General features: G+C 36.6%; 1 protein-coding gene across 1 annotated transcript in view; it reads right to left on the bottom strand.

The window, feature by feature from the left end:
• JAK2 (Janus kinase 2) overlaps positions 1–17,271 on the bottom strand; it is a 120,547-nt gene that overhangs the window by 44,200 nt on the left and 59,076 nt on the right. Inside the window, exons 6-8 of the mRNA XM_039461525.2 lie at positions 16,283–16,428; positions 5,979–6,300; positions 5,095–5,214 (exon numbers count right to left, since the gene is read on the bottom strand). Coding sequence (XP_039317459.1) covers positions 5,095–5,214; positions 5,979–6,300; positions 16,283–16,428 — 588 coding nt within the window. The remainder of the gene's footprint in view (positions 1–5,094; positions 5,215–5,978; positions 6,301–16,282; positions 16,429–17,271) is intronic.

The raw sequence follows: 17,271 nt of genomic DNA, 5'->3' as shown, positions 1-17,271 counted from the left end.
TGCATGTTGCTGAAGATGCTGTGCATGTTGTTGAAATGACAACAAAGGATTTAGAATAGTAGATAAAGCAGTGGCAGGGTTTCTGAGGACTGACTCATTTTGAAAGAAATTCTACTGTGGGTAAAATGCTACCAAACACCATCACATGCTACAGAGACATCTTTCACAAAAGGAAGAGTCTACTGATGAAGTAAATTTCGTTGTTACCTTATTTTAAGAAATTGCTTCAGCCACCCCCAACATTAACCAACCATCAACCTGATCCGTCAGCAGCCATCAACATCAAAGTAATAACTCTGGAGGCTCAAATTATCATTAGCATTTTTTAGCAATAAAGTGTTTTAACTTATTTTTTAAGATATAATGCTGTTGCACACTTAATAGACTCCATTATAGTATAACGTAACTTTTGTATGTACTGAGAAACCAAAAAATTTGTGTGACTCACTTCATTGCAATATTTGCTTTATTGCAATGGTCTGGAACTGAAGTAGCAATATCTCTGACGTATGCCTATATACATTTTACAAATATCCTACAAAAGGCATATACCCAGGATCTATAGAGACTCTACTACTGTCACAGCCACTTTGTAAGAAGAATATTCAGAAAAACAGTAAGTGAAAAAGTATTCAACATCATTACCAGGGCAATGAAAATGAAAACTACAATGAGCTACCAGTACACATCCACCAGACACACTAAACCATTTTTGGACTGACAAAAGTAAGAGTTTATGAGGATATGAAACAACTGTAATTTTCATACATTATTGAAGGAAGAGTGAACTGAAAGAACTACAAAAAATTGTTTGGCAGTATATTAAAGCTATCACTATGACTCAGTAATCCCATGCCTAGGTGTGTGTGTGTGTGTGTGCGTGCGTGTGTGTGTGTGTGTGTATATATATATATATATATATATATATATATATATATATATATGTCTATATATAGACTTAGGCACTCAATTTTTTTTGTATATATATATGTGTATATATATATGTGTGTGTGTGTGTATATATATATATATATATATATATACCAAAAAAATTGAGTGCCTAAGTCTACCAAAAATATGTAATAAAGAATGTTCATAGTAATTTTATCCCTAAAAACCCTGAACCGAAAATAACCCAAACAGAAGAAATTAAAAATCTGATATATAATGAAACAATTCAGTACTACCCAGCAATAAAAAGGAATGAACTGGCAGGGCACATTGGCTCATGCCTGTAATCCCAGCACTTTGGGAGGCCAAGACAGGTGGATCTTGAGGTCAGGAGATCGAAACCATCCTGGCCAACATGGTGAAACCCCATCTCTACTGAAAATACAAAAATTAGCCGGGTGTAGTGGTGTACACTTATAACCCCAGCTACTCAGGAGGCTGAGGCAGGAGGATCACTGGAACCTCGTAGGCGCAGATTGCAGCGAGGCAAGATCACACCACTGTGTTCCAGCCTGGCAATAGAGCAAGACTCTGTCAAAAAAAAAAAAAAAAAAATGAACTGACACATATAACAACGTAAATGAATCTTCAGACATTACACTAAGTAAAAGAATCTAGATTTTACAAGAATACATACAGTATCATTCCATTTATACAACCCTTATTAATAGATAAAACTAATTGATGTAGAAGTTACAGGTGGAGGTGAATAATGGGAAAGATACATGTGGAAACCTTCTATGAGTAAGAGAAGTATTCTGTTTTTTTGAGGTAGTGTGGCTACACAGATGTACAAATATGTAAAAATTCACTGAGCTATACATGTAAGATTAGTGTGCTTTACTGTGCTCATATTGTATCTCAACAAAAAAAGTAAAAAGAAAGAAAAACAGGCAATAAAAGTTGAACAAAACTTCTGTCCATCAAAGGACACAAGCAACATAGAGAAAATGCAATCTATGGAATGGGAGAAATATCTGCAAATCATATATTTGAAAAGGGATTAATATCAAGAATACACAAAAAATTTCTATAATTCAGCAAAAAAAAAACTAATTAAAAAAATGAAAAAAGGACTTGAATATATATATTTCTCCAAAGAAGATATATAAATGGCAATACATATATGAAAAGATGCTCAGCAACACTAATCATTCGGGAAAAGTGAATCAAATGCACAATGAGATACTACTCCACACCCATCAGAAGGCTACTATCTATCAGAAAACAGAAAATAACAAGTTTTGATGAGCATGTAGAGAATGCACTCCTGGTAGGAATGTAAAATGGTGTAGCTGCTACAGAAAACAGCATGATGGGTCCCTAAAAAATTACAAGTAGAATTACCATGTGATCCAGCAATTCTACTTCTAGGTATGACATAGTTTGGCTCTGTATCCCCACTCAAATCTCACCTCGAATTGTAATCCCCGCATGTAGAGGGAAGGACATGATGGGAGATGACTGAATCATGGGGGTGGTTTCCCCCATGCTGTTCTCATGATAGTGAGGGAGTTCTCATGAGATCTGATGGTCTAAAAGTGGCACTTTCACCTGTGCACTCTCTCTTCTGCTGCCATGTAAGACATGCCTTTCTTCCCCTTCACCTTCTGCCATGATTGTAAGTTTCCTAAGGCCGCCCAGCCATGCAGAAGTGTAAGTCAATTAACACCATTTTAAAATAAATTATCCAGTCTCTGGTAGTATCTTTACAGCAGTGTGAGAATGGACTAATAGAAGGTATATATCCAAAAAAATTGAAAGCAGAGTCTTGAAGAGATATTTGTACGTCCATGTTCAGAGCAGCATTACTTGCAATAGTAAAAAATTAAAAAGCGACCTGAGGCCGGGCACAGTGGCTCACGCCTGTAATCCCAGCACTTTGGGAGGCTGAGGCGGGTGGATCACGAGGTCAAGAGATCGAGACCATCCTGGTCAACATGGTGAAACCCCATCTCTAATAAAATATGAAAATTAGCTGGGCATGGTGGCGCACGTCTGTAGTTCCAGCTACTCGGGAGGCTGAGGCAGGAGAATTGCTTGAACCCAGGAGGCGGAGGTTGCAGTGAGCCGAGATTGTGCCACTGTACTCCAGCCTGGCACCTGGTGACAGAGTGAGACTCTTGTCTCAAAAAAAAAAAAAGCGACCTGAATATTCATTGATGGATAAATGAATAAACAAATGTGATATATACACAACAGAATACATGTATATATTAAAAACGAGGGAAATTCTGATACATGCTGTAATACAAATGAACCTTGAGTACATTATGCTAAGTGAAACAAGCCTGTCACAAAAAGACAGTATTGTTTGATTCCACTTATACAAGGTATCTAGAGTAGTCAAATTCATAGAATAAGAAAGTAGAATGGTGGTTGCAAGGAGTGGGAAGAGAGGGAAATGGCTGAGTTGTTATTTAATGAGTGTAGACTTCAATTTTGCAAGATAAAAGAGTTCTGGAAATTGGATGCCTAACAATGTGAATATACTTAACACTACTAAACTGTACACTTAAAAATGAGTAAGATGCTAAATTTTATATTATATATATTTCATATTTTACCAAAATTATAAAAAGAAATAAACGCCAGAATGAAGAGGAAAATGATAGTTTTACTAACACAGAATAGACTGTGACGATGTAATAATAAGCAAAAATTATATCTCCTATATCCATACATAATTTGGTGAGGAAAATATACAAAGAAAAAGTTACTAATCTTAATAAACAGAAAAAGCATAACATATCGTGAATAAAATTCAGCAAGAAACATGATGTATCAATATAAATAAAATGATCCAGTAATTACTGAAAAACATAAAATAATACTTGGATACAAGGAAAAATACAGTGTATCCCTAGAACAGAAAACTTAATATGAGAAAGAAATGTCAATTCTTCTCTATTTGTTACATAATTCCAACAAATTGTCAGTATAATATTTTTAAGGAGCCTTATGAATAGTCAGCAAAGAAGGTAGTGTCACACTTAAGGGCTTAGGTTTTCAAATCATACATTTGAATTTAAATAGCCCTACTACTTGACCAACACTGCGCCGTTGGAAAGTTACTTAACTTCTCTGTATTGCAGACTTAAAAATTAAGCCAAGTCCAAATACAATCCCACAGAGAAGTTAATTAGATTACCACAGGATGTTCACATTAGGATCACTAAACTACCCCAGAAACATTTATTATAGATCTACAATGGGGTTGATAATTACTAATCCTTTCATGTGTCCATAAAATATTTATCAAGCTTTTTCTAAACTAGGCCCTGAACACTGTGTAAGGTATAGGGGTTAAAATCACACATGAAAATATGATCCTTCAAGAGGCTCACAGTCTACTGAGCAGTAGATACACTATCGTATTTTTACCTAAGAACAGAAAACTAGGCTGAATAAACTGAGTTGCAAGTTAGTTATAATTTTGGCAATATAACCCTGGAATAGTCAGACAGGTAAGCCATATATATACTTAAGATAAATAGACAAATAACATCAATATGATTAGTTCAAGCCAGAAAGGGTCAAGAAGCATCTGAGTTAAAAAGAAGACAGAGCCAGATAAATAAGAAACTTAAGAGCAAAGCACAAAAGAATTCATTTCTTCCCTTTACATTAAAGTAAATTAGATTCCTGAAGCTATTTAAAGAAAGAGAAAGGGTTAATCTTTTAGCATCAACCATGTCCTACAGCCTGGGTGGGGCTGACTTGGGATTGGTTTACATTTATTATATAAATTCCAGACAGTATTGTTTTACTTTTCTCCTTTAATTAGGCAGTATAACTATCACACCCACATCCTTGATGATAAAACATTTTAGTCAGGGGTGAGCATTACATCAGGGAACTAGTATAACCTAGAGATGGGGGAAAAAGTAACTGGTGCTTTGCTAATCATAAATATGAGTTTAAAAAGTACTGTATAATACAAGAAACTGTAGGAAAATGGTGATAGTAATACAAAAAGCTAGATGTTATCAAAAAGTTTACTGAATGGATGTTTATGTTTAGAGTTATAATTAACTACAATCAAAATTGCTGTAAGAAAATAATTTTGGTACTAAGATTCTAAAATACATGTTTCTGAGAACTGTAAAATGAAACCATTAATCAATCATAAAGCAAACTTACCAGATTTTTACCATCTTGCTTATGGATAGTCACAACTCTGCTTTCATTTGAACCCTCTTGGTTTGCTTGCTTAATACTGACATCAATAATATTAGGGAAATCACAATACAACTGTAAATCCTATAATTAAAAGCAGGTAGAATTTATGGAGCCATTTTAAAACAATACATATGAAGAAGACAACAGTATTCCAAATTATTTAAAATAAAAAAGGTATTGATAACAATAGATAAGCATTAAATGTGATTTCCTCTCTCAATCTAACCCTAAGACTATGCTGCATCTTGCTTGACTTAAACATGAGAGTATTAAATGATGCCAGGAATCTAAAATGTGCTTTGGCACTCTTCAATTCAATTAATATTAGTAGAAACCACTGCCAGAATTGGGAATATGACTACCAAAGATGAAAAATAAAAAAAACAAATCCCTATGAATCTCTAGTAAACAATCTATGAACAACACAGATATTAACAAACTTAAAACTAGCAATGCAAACCTTAAAAAATTAACAGGTATACATCATAAAATCAATTAATATTAATATTTTCTAGTTAATGACTTTTATAATTATGCCTTCTATTACCACTAATAGTAAAAGAAAGGAAAAAGACCTTTAAAATCACTCTTAGAATTTGATACCTTTCTGAAACTCTAATATAGCCATTGCTAATTATTTTGTCCTAAAAAATTAAATGAAAAAACCATTTATGAATAGTCAGCAAAAGAAATACATGACCTTGATGGCTTCACACTATTAAAAACTTCCACTTCTATCAAATGGGAGAAGTGTAAGACCATGTTGCAAATGATTAAAATTACTTTGTTTTTATTTCCATTCTACTTAAAATAACAAAAAATGAGAACATATCATTAAGGATTACCTGTTCTGTCAGTGTCTCACTTTCTTTATGTTTCCCTCTTGACCACTGAATTCCACCGTTTCCAGTTATTATAATGGTTGCAAAAATCTCCTCACCTGAAGGACCACTTCCAGGTTCTTTTACTTCAAATTTCTCTGTGTAGAAGGCAGACTGCAGTGTTTCCAGATTTATAAGATACTTAAGTTTCAAGTTTCTTGCAGTGGCTTTGCATTGGCTGAACTGCTGAATAAATCTGCGAAATCTGTACCTTATTCGCTTCCTTGTCAAAATGTGATAATCTTGGATCTTTGCTCGAATACATTTTGGTAAGAATGTCTTGTAGCTAGGGATAAAGAGCACATACAGGAAAAACAAAACAAAAATTGAAAGATAAATCTAAAAGTTGAAAGAGAAGTTACCACCTTTTTCCATGATTAAGTAGGCATTACAACACAGTGGTCAAGTGGAGTAAGTTGACATAACCTCCATCCACAAAGTATAAAACTTTAACATTTTATTTGATGATATAGATATATTCACACATTCTCTTTATCATCAATGTTTACAATAGAAGGTGTTAATCTTCTTCCCCTAATGAATCCTCAGTCTAGTTAATAATAGTCTCTAAAAATTCATTTTCTCTACTTCATATACCAGAGCTAATGGTTTATAATATTTTTAGCACATATTGTGCTGTGCTGCGAATATTTCCTATGATGTTGTACTCCCAAATATACCTGAATTTTGGAAATTGTTACATTTTGTTGGAAGCTATTTTCATTACGCAAACGTTTTGTTAAGCCAGCTTCAACTCCTAATAATTCCTTTGTGATCAAAACAATTACATTTAGAAATGTTCTGACTTTTCTGTACATTCATCTCTATGTACAATTAAAGAAGGTAGATAATTTATTTCTCTGCTTCTAAATAAAATATTACTTCTAAAGTACAATTAAATAATTTTCCATGCCTTAATATATGCTAATCTTTCTTCTAATCACCCATCTCCTATCTAGTTACTCATTCTACAAGGCTCAGCTCAAGCATCATCAAATCCAGGAAACCTTTCTGGACCTCATTCTGTTACATATTAGATGTGGAATCCACAGACACAAAGGGCTTGCTGAATTAATGTTTTCCCCATCTAAAATGTAATATCTCTTAATCCCACATTTCCCTCTAGCCACAGCCTATCTGGCCTCTTTTTGAAAAAATGTACATAGCCATTTCCATTTTCTTGCTTTCCATCTATCCCTCAACTCATTCCAATGTAGCTTCTGTTCCGTCATTTCAAGAGAAACTGCTCTTGCTAAAACCAAGAAAGATATACCCATGTTGCTAAAACCACATTTCCACATGGCACCAGAAACAAAAGAAAAATTGAGCAAATTAGACTACTTCAAAATTAAAACTTTTGTGCTACAAATGATACCTTCAGGAAAGTAAAATAACAATACACAGAATGGGAGGAAATACTTGCAAATCATAAATATGATTGTATGTGGAGACTTGTATCCAGAATATAAAAAGAATTTTTTAAACTCAGTAAGACAAATAACCCAATTAAAAAATGAGCAATGAATTCAAATAGTTCTCTAAAGAAGACATACAGATAGCCAGAAGTACGTAAGAAGATGCTAAACATCAGTAGTCATTAGAGAAATGAACATCAAAACTAAAATGAGACAGCACTTTCACCTACTAGCAAGGGTAAAAAATAAAGACAGAAATAAGTGCTGAAAAAGTTGGAACTCTTCATGCACTGCTAGTGGGAATGTAAAGTGTCACAGCTACTTTTGAAACATCAAGCAGTTCCTCAGAAAGTTAAACAGAGTTATCACATGATTCAGGAATTCCACTCTTAAATATATGCATAAGAAAAATGAAAAAAAAAATCCACAAAATTATTCACATACAACTGTTCACAGCCGCATTAGTCACAACAGCCAAAACATGGAAGCAACCCACATTTTCATCAAGTGAAAAACAAATAAACAAAATGTGGTATATCCATATGATGCAATGATTCAGCAATAAAAAGAAATGAAGTACTGATACATTCTACAACATGGATGAACCTTGGAAACATCACACTAAGTGAAAGAAGCCAGACAAAAAAATGCCACACCACATTTTGCATAATTCTATTTATACAAAATGTTTGAGACAGGAAAATCCACACAAACAGAAAGATTAGTGGTTCCCAGAGGCTGGGGGAAAGTGGGATGAGGACTGAATGCTAATAGGCATGGGATTTCTTTCAAAAAGCATGAAAATGTCCTAAAATTAGATCGCGGTCATCTTAATACAACCCTGTGAATATACTACAAAGTATTAAATTGTACACTTTAAATGGATGAGATTTATGATTTATAAATTATATCTCAATAAACAAAATATCATGGAATCTTATATGAATATTTAATATCTACACCATTTTTAAAGTAAAGCAGTAAAAAAGAAATATGCAGCATTTTGCATGTGTGTTTACATCCTGACTAAGAGCATAAGTTAAAAGAATCAGACAAATAGAGTTACTAAATAGTTATTAGGTTTAAGACACTAGACTAAATAATGTAGGAAGAAGTGTTATAGATGACATGATTCTCGACCTGGAAGAAACTACAATCTACATAGAAAGACTGTGCCAAGACTTTGGATGACAACATGGTTTCCAAAGCAGAAATATCCCACAATAGCGTAAGTCTAGAGATGGCTTCTTATTTATAACATTCATCTTCAATGGGCCAAAGCTTCCGTTCTTCAACTGCATTCCCCTCAATTCCTTTGGTTTCTATGTCACCACATCTAAGATACTCTTCCTGCAACTATGTTCTACTCTAACCTGGCATACAGCAAGTATTCAATAAAGAGCTGTAGAATGAATGAATGAATGCATGTGGATTTTTTCCCTGCTTTGGGCTTTGGACTTTTCTATATTCTGGAGTTTCTAAAATCATACTCTATGGCCTACACTCTTGGGTTAAGGCCTAACAGACATCTGAAAGTCAAACAAGGATATTTAAAACCAAAAAGAGAAACACAGAAATCGATACTCTGCAAATTGGGTATGTAACTGTTTTGATGACACTCAGCAAAGAAACTACTAAAGACAGTTACTAGAAGAACAATTTCAGAAAAGGGAGCTTTAACCACATTCATGACATACTCAAATTTTTAATCTGGAAAGTGTGTAATAAAATACATATGTAGCCTTCAAACTTAAAAAAAGTCAAAGCATTCTCATAGTTGTATATACCTTTTTAAAGGTATATATACTTTTTTTAAGCAGTTTTACAGCTTGTAGAGTTTCAAAAAACTGTTATTTGTCATGATAGTCAAGTTCAATATGCAGAAGAATAATTTGGAGACTACTCAGATTGGATTACTTGTTTAAGAATACCCTAGAGATCCAAGATGGCCAAATAGGAACAGCTCCGGAGTGCAGTTTCCATCAAGAACAGCGCAGAGGGTGAGTGTTCACCGCCATTTCCAAACAAGTTTTCACTGCCCACAGACCAGGAAATTCCCGGCCAGAAAGTGCCACAAGTTTTCAGCGCAGCGGTTTCAGCCAGTGCCAAGTCGGCGCACATAAACTTACACAAGTCTAAGCTGCCTTTTTGGCTGGTGGCCGGAAGGCCTGGAAGACAGAGCCGCCTATTCAAATCAAAGGGAGAGGGCTAAGACAGGGAGCCAGGGAATCTGGCTTGGCAGGTACCACCCCAACAATACAAGCAATGTGAAACGCTCTGGACTGAGAGTTTTGCAGCAAGCGCAGCTGGACCCAGGACCGTCCAGTTCAGTGTGGGGAAGGGCATCCCCCACTACCAAGGCAGTCCACCACTACCTAGGCAGTTCACACAGCAGCAGGGCTGAGCCTGCCCTCTGCTGGCAGGCTGTGACCAGACTACTGTGTGGAGGGCAGGGCAGGGCATCTATACAAAAAGGCAGCAGCACAAAAGGGACGTATAAATAAAGCCGACCTTCCTGGGACAGAAAACCAGGGAAAAGAGGTGGTTATGAGTTCAGCAGCAGCAGACCTAAAGGTACCTGTCCAGCAGCTCTGCATGGAACAATGGAGGTCCCAGCACAGCACTTGAGCTCCTATGAGGGATAGACTGTCTCCTCAAGCAGCTCCCCGACCCCCATATACCCAAAGAGACACCTCACAGAGGGGAGCTCAGGCCAACATCGGCTAGTACCCTTCTGGGACGAGGACAGCAGAAGAAGAAACCTGCAGGAACCCTTGCTGTTCTGCAGCCCCTGCAAGCGACCCCCAGGTGAGCAGGGTGTGGAGTAGACCTCCAGCAGTCCTGCAGCAGAGGACTGACTGTTAGAAGGAAAACTAAGAAGCAGGAAGAAATAGCTTGAACATCAACCAAAAGAACGTCCACTCAGGGACCCCATCTGAAAGTCGCCAACTACAAAGACCACAGGTAGACAAAACCAGTAAGATGGGAAGAAACCAGCACAAAAAGGAGGAAAACACCAAAAACCAGAATGCCTCTCCTCCTCCAAGGGATCACAACTTCTCACCAGCTAGGGCTCAAAGATGGATGGAGAATGAATCTGATGAATTGACAGAAACAGGCTTCAGAAGGTGGGTAATAACAAACTTCTCTGAGGTAAGATAACATGTGCTAACCCAATGCAAAGAAACTAAGAACCTAGAAAAAAGGTTAGATGAGATGCTAACTAGGATAAACAGCTTAGAGAAGAATATAAACGACTTGATGGAGCTGAAAAACATGGCACGAAAACTTCGCAAAGCATACAGAAGTTTCAATAGCCGAATTTACCAAGCAGAAGAAAGGATATCAGAGATTGAAGATCAACTCAATGAAATAAAACAAGAAGGCAAGAATAGAGAAAAAAGAGTGAAAAGAAATGAACAAAGTCTCCCAGAACTATGGGATTATGTAAAAAGACCTAATCTACATTTGATAGGGGTAACTGAATGTGATAGAGATAATGAATCCAAGCTGGAAAACACTCTTCAGGATATTATCCAGGAGAACTTCCCCAACCTAGCAAGGCAGGTCAATATTCAAGTCCAGGAAATATAAAGAACACCACAGAGATATTCCTCAAGAAGAGCAACCCCAAGGCACATAATCATCAGATTCATGAGGGTTGAAAAGAAGGAAAAAATGCTAAGGGCAGCAAGAGAGAAAGGTTGGGTTGCCCACAAAGGGAAGCCCATCAGACTAGACTCATAGCACATCTCTCTGCAGAAACTCTACAAGCCAGAAGAGAGTGCGGGCCAATATTCAACACCCTTAAAGAAAAGAACTTTCAACCTAGAATTTCATATCCAACAAAACTAAGCTTCATAAGCAAAGGAGAAATAAAATCCTTTATGGACAAGCAATTGCTCAGAGATTTCATCATCACCAGGCCTGCCTGACAAGAGCTCCTGAAAGAAGTACTAAACAGGGAAAGGAACAACCAGTACCAGCAACTCCAAAAATGTACCAAATGGTAAAGACCATCGACACAATGAAGAAAATATGTCAACTAACAGACAAAACAACCAGCTGGCATCAAAACGGCAGGACAAAATTCACACATGACAATGTTAACCTTAAACATAAATGGACTAAATGCCCCAATCAAAAGACAAAGACTGGCAAATAGGATAAAAAAGTTAAAACCCATCGGTGTGCTGTATTCAGGAAACCCATCTTATGTGTAAGAACACACATGGGCTAAAAATAAAAAGACAGAGGAAGATTTATCAAGCAAATGGAGAGCAAAAACAAGCAGGAGTTGCAATCCTAGTCTCTGAGAAAATGGACTTTAAACCCAAAAAAATCAAAAGAGACAAAGAAGGGCATTACATAATGGTAAAAGGAACAATGCCATCAAGAAGAGCTAATGATCCTAAATATATACAGACCCAGTACAGGAGCACCCAGATTAATAAAGCAAGTTATCAACAACCTACAAAGAGACTCGGACTCCCACACAATAATAGTGGGAGACTTTAACACTCCACTGTCAATATTAGACAGATCAATGAGACAGAAAATTAACAAGGATATCCAGCACCTGAACTCAGATCTGGACCAAGTGGACCTAATAAACATCAACAGAACTCTCCACCCCAAATCCACAGAATATATATTCTTCTCACCACATGGCACCTACTCTAAAATTGACCACATAAATGGAAGTAAATCACTCCTCAGCAAATTCAAAAGAACAGAAATCCTAACAGTCTCTCAGACCACAGTGCAATCAAATTAGAACTCAGAATTAAGAAACTAACTCAAAACCATACTGCTTCATGAAAACTGAACTAATGGCTCCTGAATGTCAGCTGGATAAACAATGAAATGAAGACAGAAATAAAGATGTTCTTCGAAACCAACAAGAAGAAAGACACAACATACCAAAATCTCTGGGATACATTTAAAGCAGTGACTAGAGGAAAATTTATAGCAAGAAATGCCCAGATGAGAAGCAAGGAAAGATCTAAAATCCACACCCTATTGTCAAAATTGAAAGAACTGGAGGAGGAAGATCAAAAAAACTCAAAAGCTAGCAGAAGACAAGAAATAATTAAGATCAGAGCAGAACTGAAGGAGATAGAGACACAAAAAATCCTTCAAAAAATTAATAAACCCAGGAGCTACTTTTTGGAAAGATCAACAAAATAGACTACTAGCCAGATTAATAAAAAAGAAAAGGGAGAAGAATCAAACAGATGCAATAAAAAACGATAAAGGGGATATCACCACTGACACCACAGAAACACAAAATACAATCAGAGACTACTACAAACAACTCTATGCACATAAACCAGTAAACCTGAAAGAAATGAACAAATTCCTAGACACTTGCACCCTCCCAAGCCTAAACCAGGAAGAAGTTAAAACCTTGAAAAGACTGTAACAAGGGCTGAAGTTGAGGCAGTAATTAATAGCCTACCAACCAAAAAAAGTCCTGGTCCAAACGGGTTCACAGCTGAATTCTTCTACCAGATGTACAAAGAAGAGCTGGTGCCATTCCTTCTGAAACTATTCCAAATCATACAAAAAGAGGGATTCCTTCCCAAATCATTTGATGAGAACAACATCATCCTGATACCAAAACCCGGCAGAGACTCAAGAAGAAAAGAAAACTTCAGGCCAATATCCATGATGAACATAGATGCAAAAATCTTCAATAAAACATTGGCAAACCAAATGCAACAGCACATCAAAAAGCTTATCCATCACAATCAAGTAGGCTTCATCCTGGGGATGCAAGGCTGGTTCAACGTACGCAAGTCTATAAATGTAATCCACCACATAAACAGAACCAAAGACAAAAACCACATGATTATCTCAATAGATGCGGAGGTCTCTGACAAAATTCAACAGCCCTTTATGCTAAAAACTCTCAATAAACTAAGTATCAAAGGAACATATCTCAAAATAATAAAAGCTATTTATGACAAACATACAGCCAATGTAATACTGAATGAGCAAAAATTGGAAGCATTCCCTCTGAATTCCGGCACTAGACAAGGATGCCCTCTCTCACCACTCCTATTCAATATAGTATTGGAAGTTCTAGCCAGAGCAATTAGGCAAGAAAAAAAAATAATAAAGGGTATTCAATTAGGAAAAGAGGAAGTCAAATTGTCTCTATTTGCAGACAACATGATCATATATTTAGAAGACCCTGTCATCTCAGACCAAAATCTCCTGAAACAGATAAGCAACTTCAGCAAAGTCTCAGCATACAAAATCAATGTGCAGAAATCACAAGCATTTCTACACCCAATAACAGACTTAAAAAGAGCCAAATCGTGAGCGAACTCCCATTCACATTTGCTACAAAGAGAATAAAAAAACCTAGGAATCCAACTAACAAAGGACGTAAAGGAACTCTTCAAGAACTACAAACCACTGCTCCAGGAAATAAGAGAGGACACAAACAAATGGAGAAACATTCCATGCTCATGGTTAGAAAGAGTCAATATTGTGAAAATGGCCATACTGCCCAAAGTAATTTAGATTCAGTGCTATCGCCATCAAGTTACCAATGACCTTCTTCACAGAACTGGAAAAAAACACCTTACTTCATATGGAACCAAAAGAGAGCCCACATAGCCAAGACAATCCTAAACAAAAAGAACAAAGCTGGTGGCATCAGGCTACCTGACTTCAAACTATACTACAAGTCTACAGTAATCAAAACAGCATGGTACTGGTACCAAAACAGAGATGTAGACCAATGGAACAGAACAGAGGCCTCGGAGGCAACACCACACATATACAACCATCTAATCTTTTACAAACCTAACAAAAACAAGCAATGGGGAAAGAATTCCCTGTTTAATAAATGGTGTCAGGAAAACTGGCTAGCAGTGTGCAGAAAGCAGAAACTGGACCCCTTCCTGACACCTTACACTAAAATTAACTCCAGATGGATTAAACACTTAAACATAAGACCTAACACCATAAAAACCCTAGAACAAAACTCAGGCAAAACGATTCAGGACATAGACACAGGCAAGGACTTCATGACTAAAACACCAAAAGCATTGGCAACAGAAGCCAAAATAGACAAATGGGACCTAATTAAACTCCAGAGCTTTTGTACAGCAAGAGAAACAATCATTAGAGAGAACCAGCAGCCAACCAAATGGGAAAAAATTTTTGCAATCTACCCATCTGATAAAGGGCTAATACCCAGAATCTACAAAGAACTAAAACAGATGTACAAGAAAAAACAAACGAACCCATCCAAAACTGGCAGAAGGATATGAACAGACACTTTTCAAAAGAAGACATATATGAGGACAACAAACATATGAAAAAAATGCTCATCATCACTGATTATTAGAGAAATGTAAATCAAAACCACATTGAGATACTACCTCATGCCAGTTAGAATGGCGAGCATTAAAAAATCTGAAGACGACAGATGCTAGAGAGGGCCTGAAGAAACAGGAACACTTATACACTGTTGGTGGGAGTGTAAACTAGTTCAACCATTGTGGAAGACAGTGTGGAACTTCCTCAAGGAGCTAGAAATAGAAATTCCATTTGACCCAGCAATCTCGTTACTGGGTATATACCCAAAGGATTATAAATCGTTCTGTTATAAGGACACATGCACACGTATGTTCATAGTGGCATTGTTTACAATAGCAAAGACCTAGAACCAACCCAAATGCCCATCGATGATAGACTCGACTAGGAAAATGTGGCACATATACACCACGGAATACTATGCAGCCATAAGAAATGATGAGTTTGTGTGCTTTGTAGGGACATGGATGAATCTGGAAAACATCATTCTCAGCAAACTGATACAAGAACAGAAAATCAAACACACACGTTCTCACTCATAGGCAGGTGTTGAACAACGAGAACACATGGACACAGGGCGGGGAGCATCACACACTGTGGTCTGTTGTGCAGGGCTAAGGGAGGGACAGTGGAGGTGGGGTGGGGTGGTTGGGGAGGGATAACATGGGGAGAAATGCCAGATGTAGGTGACAGGGGATGGAGGCAGCAAACCACATTGCCACATGTGTACCTATACAACAATCCTGCAAGACCTGCACATGTACCCCAGAACCCAAAGTACAATTTAAAAAAAGAGAGAGAGAGAGAAAAGAAAAGAATACACTAGAGCACCTGGAGAAATTAATATTTGTGGGCATCACCTTGGATTTACTGAATACAAATCTCTTGGATTAGGACCCAGAAATCTTTTATTTTAACAGGCACTCCCATGTGATAAAATATACACCACCACGTGGGAAATACTTTTTCAGGTCATTTATATAGCCAACAGGAAGATCTACGATCACAAAGTATGCCTCCAGGTGTTTCTTTGGTTCCTCTGAACTTACCTAGTCTTCTCAGAATAAATGAAATCAAATAATAGATACCATACCTGTAACATTTCCTGTAGTACAACGCTTTCAATAATTTCACCTTACAAAGCGTGTGTTACCCCCAATAAATAAAAGTTACCCATATGACTTTTTATTACAGGTTGACTAGCCCTCTTCCAAATATATGAAATCTGAAATATTCCAAAATTCAGAACTTTTTGAATGTTAACATGATGTTTATAGGAAATGCTCATTAGAGCATTTTGGATTGGTGGTACCCAACCGGTAACTACAATACCAATATTCCAAAATCTGAAAATATCCCAAATCTGAAACATTTCTGATCCCAGGCATTTTAGACAAGGGGTACTTAACTAGTATTATAAAATCAAAAGGCATGGGTAAGTCCAGAAAATATGTATGAATTATATGAAATCTCTTAACTACTCACATTTATGTATAAGGATTTGCAAAAGAAAATTACCTGATAGAATTATAGATGGCCAGTGGAGTTTGATCCTTTTCTTTAGCTATTCTCATCATATCTAACACTGCCATCCCAAGACATTCTTCCTGAGTTTCATGAGTCACAGGTACTTTTATCCATCCATGCACAAAATCATGCCGCCACTAAAAGCAAAAATTTAGAAGGAAATATCTCATTATAAGTTTCATTACCATGTTTTAATCTACAACTGTCTTTTAATCACAATTTTCAGAACATGTGCATTTACAAGCTACAAATTGGCCAGGCTGAGCAGCTCATGCCTATAATCCCAGAACTTTGGTAGGCTGAGGCATGAGGATCACTTGAGCCTGGAGTAAGACCAGCCTGGGCAATGTGGCAAGATCTCATCTCTACAAAAATTTAAAAATTAGCCAGGCATGGTGGCACACATCTGTAGTCCCAGCTACTTGGGGTGCTGAGGTAGAAAAATCACTTGAGCTATGATCACACCACTGCACACTAGGCTGGGTGGCAGACCAACGCCCAGTTTCTAAATAAATAAAGGCATAATTAAATTCCTTGCTTAATTTTCATTCATTTGGAATAAATTTTTAATAAAAGTTCATTTGCAAATGAAAACTGGTTTACACTAGGTTCCCAATTACAGAGTACATACAACATCAACCTATTTCATTGCATATATCTTCAAATTATTTCTGCATAAAAATTACCTGAATTAAAATAGATATTACTTAATTAAATATATAGTAAACTCCAATTATGTTGGAAGCATCATACTACAAATGGTGTTGGATACAAAGAAATAGCCATGTGCCCCATAACAATATTTTCGTCAATGGCAGACCACATATGTAACAATTGGTTCCATAAGATTTTAATACTGCATTTTTACTGTACCTTTTCTACATTTACATATGTCTAACTACACAAGTACTTACCACTGTGTTACAATTGCGTACAACATTCAGTACAGCAACGTGCTATATATGTTTGTAGCCTAGGAG

The sequence above is a fragment of the Saimiri boliviensis genome, chromosome 2 (assembly GCF_048565385.1).
Source record: "Saimiri boliviensis isolate mSaiBol1 chromosome 2, mSaiBol1.pri, whole genome shotgun sequence".
Taxonomy (NCBI): Eukaryota; Metazoa; Chordata; class Mammalia; order Primates; family Cebidae; genus Saimiri; species Saimiri boliviensis.
The sequence above is the reverse complement of the archived record's forward strand: the minus strand, read 5'-3'. Positions and strand labels throughout refer to the sequence as shown.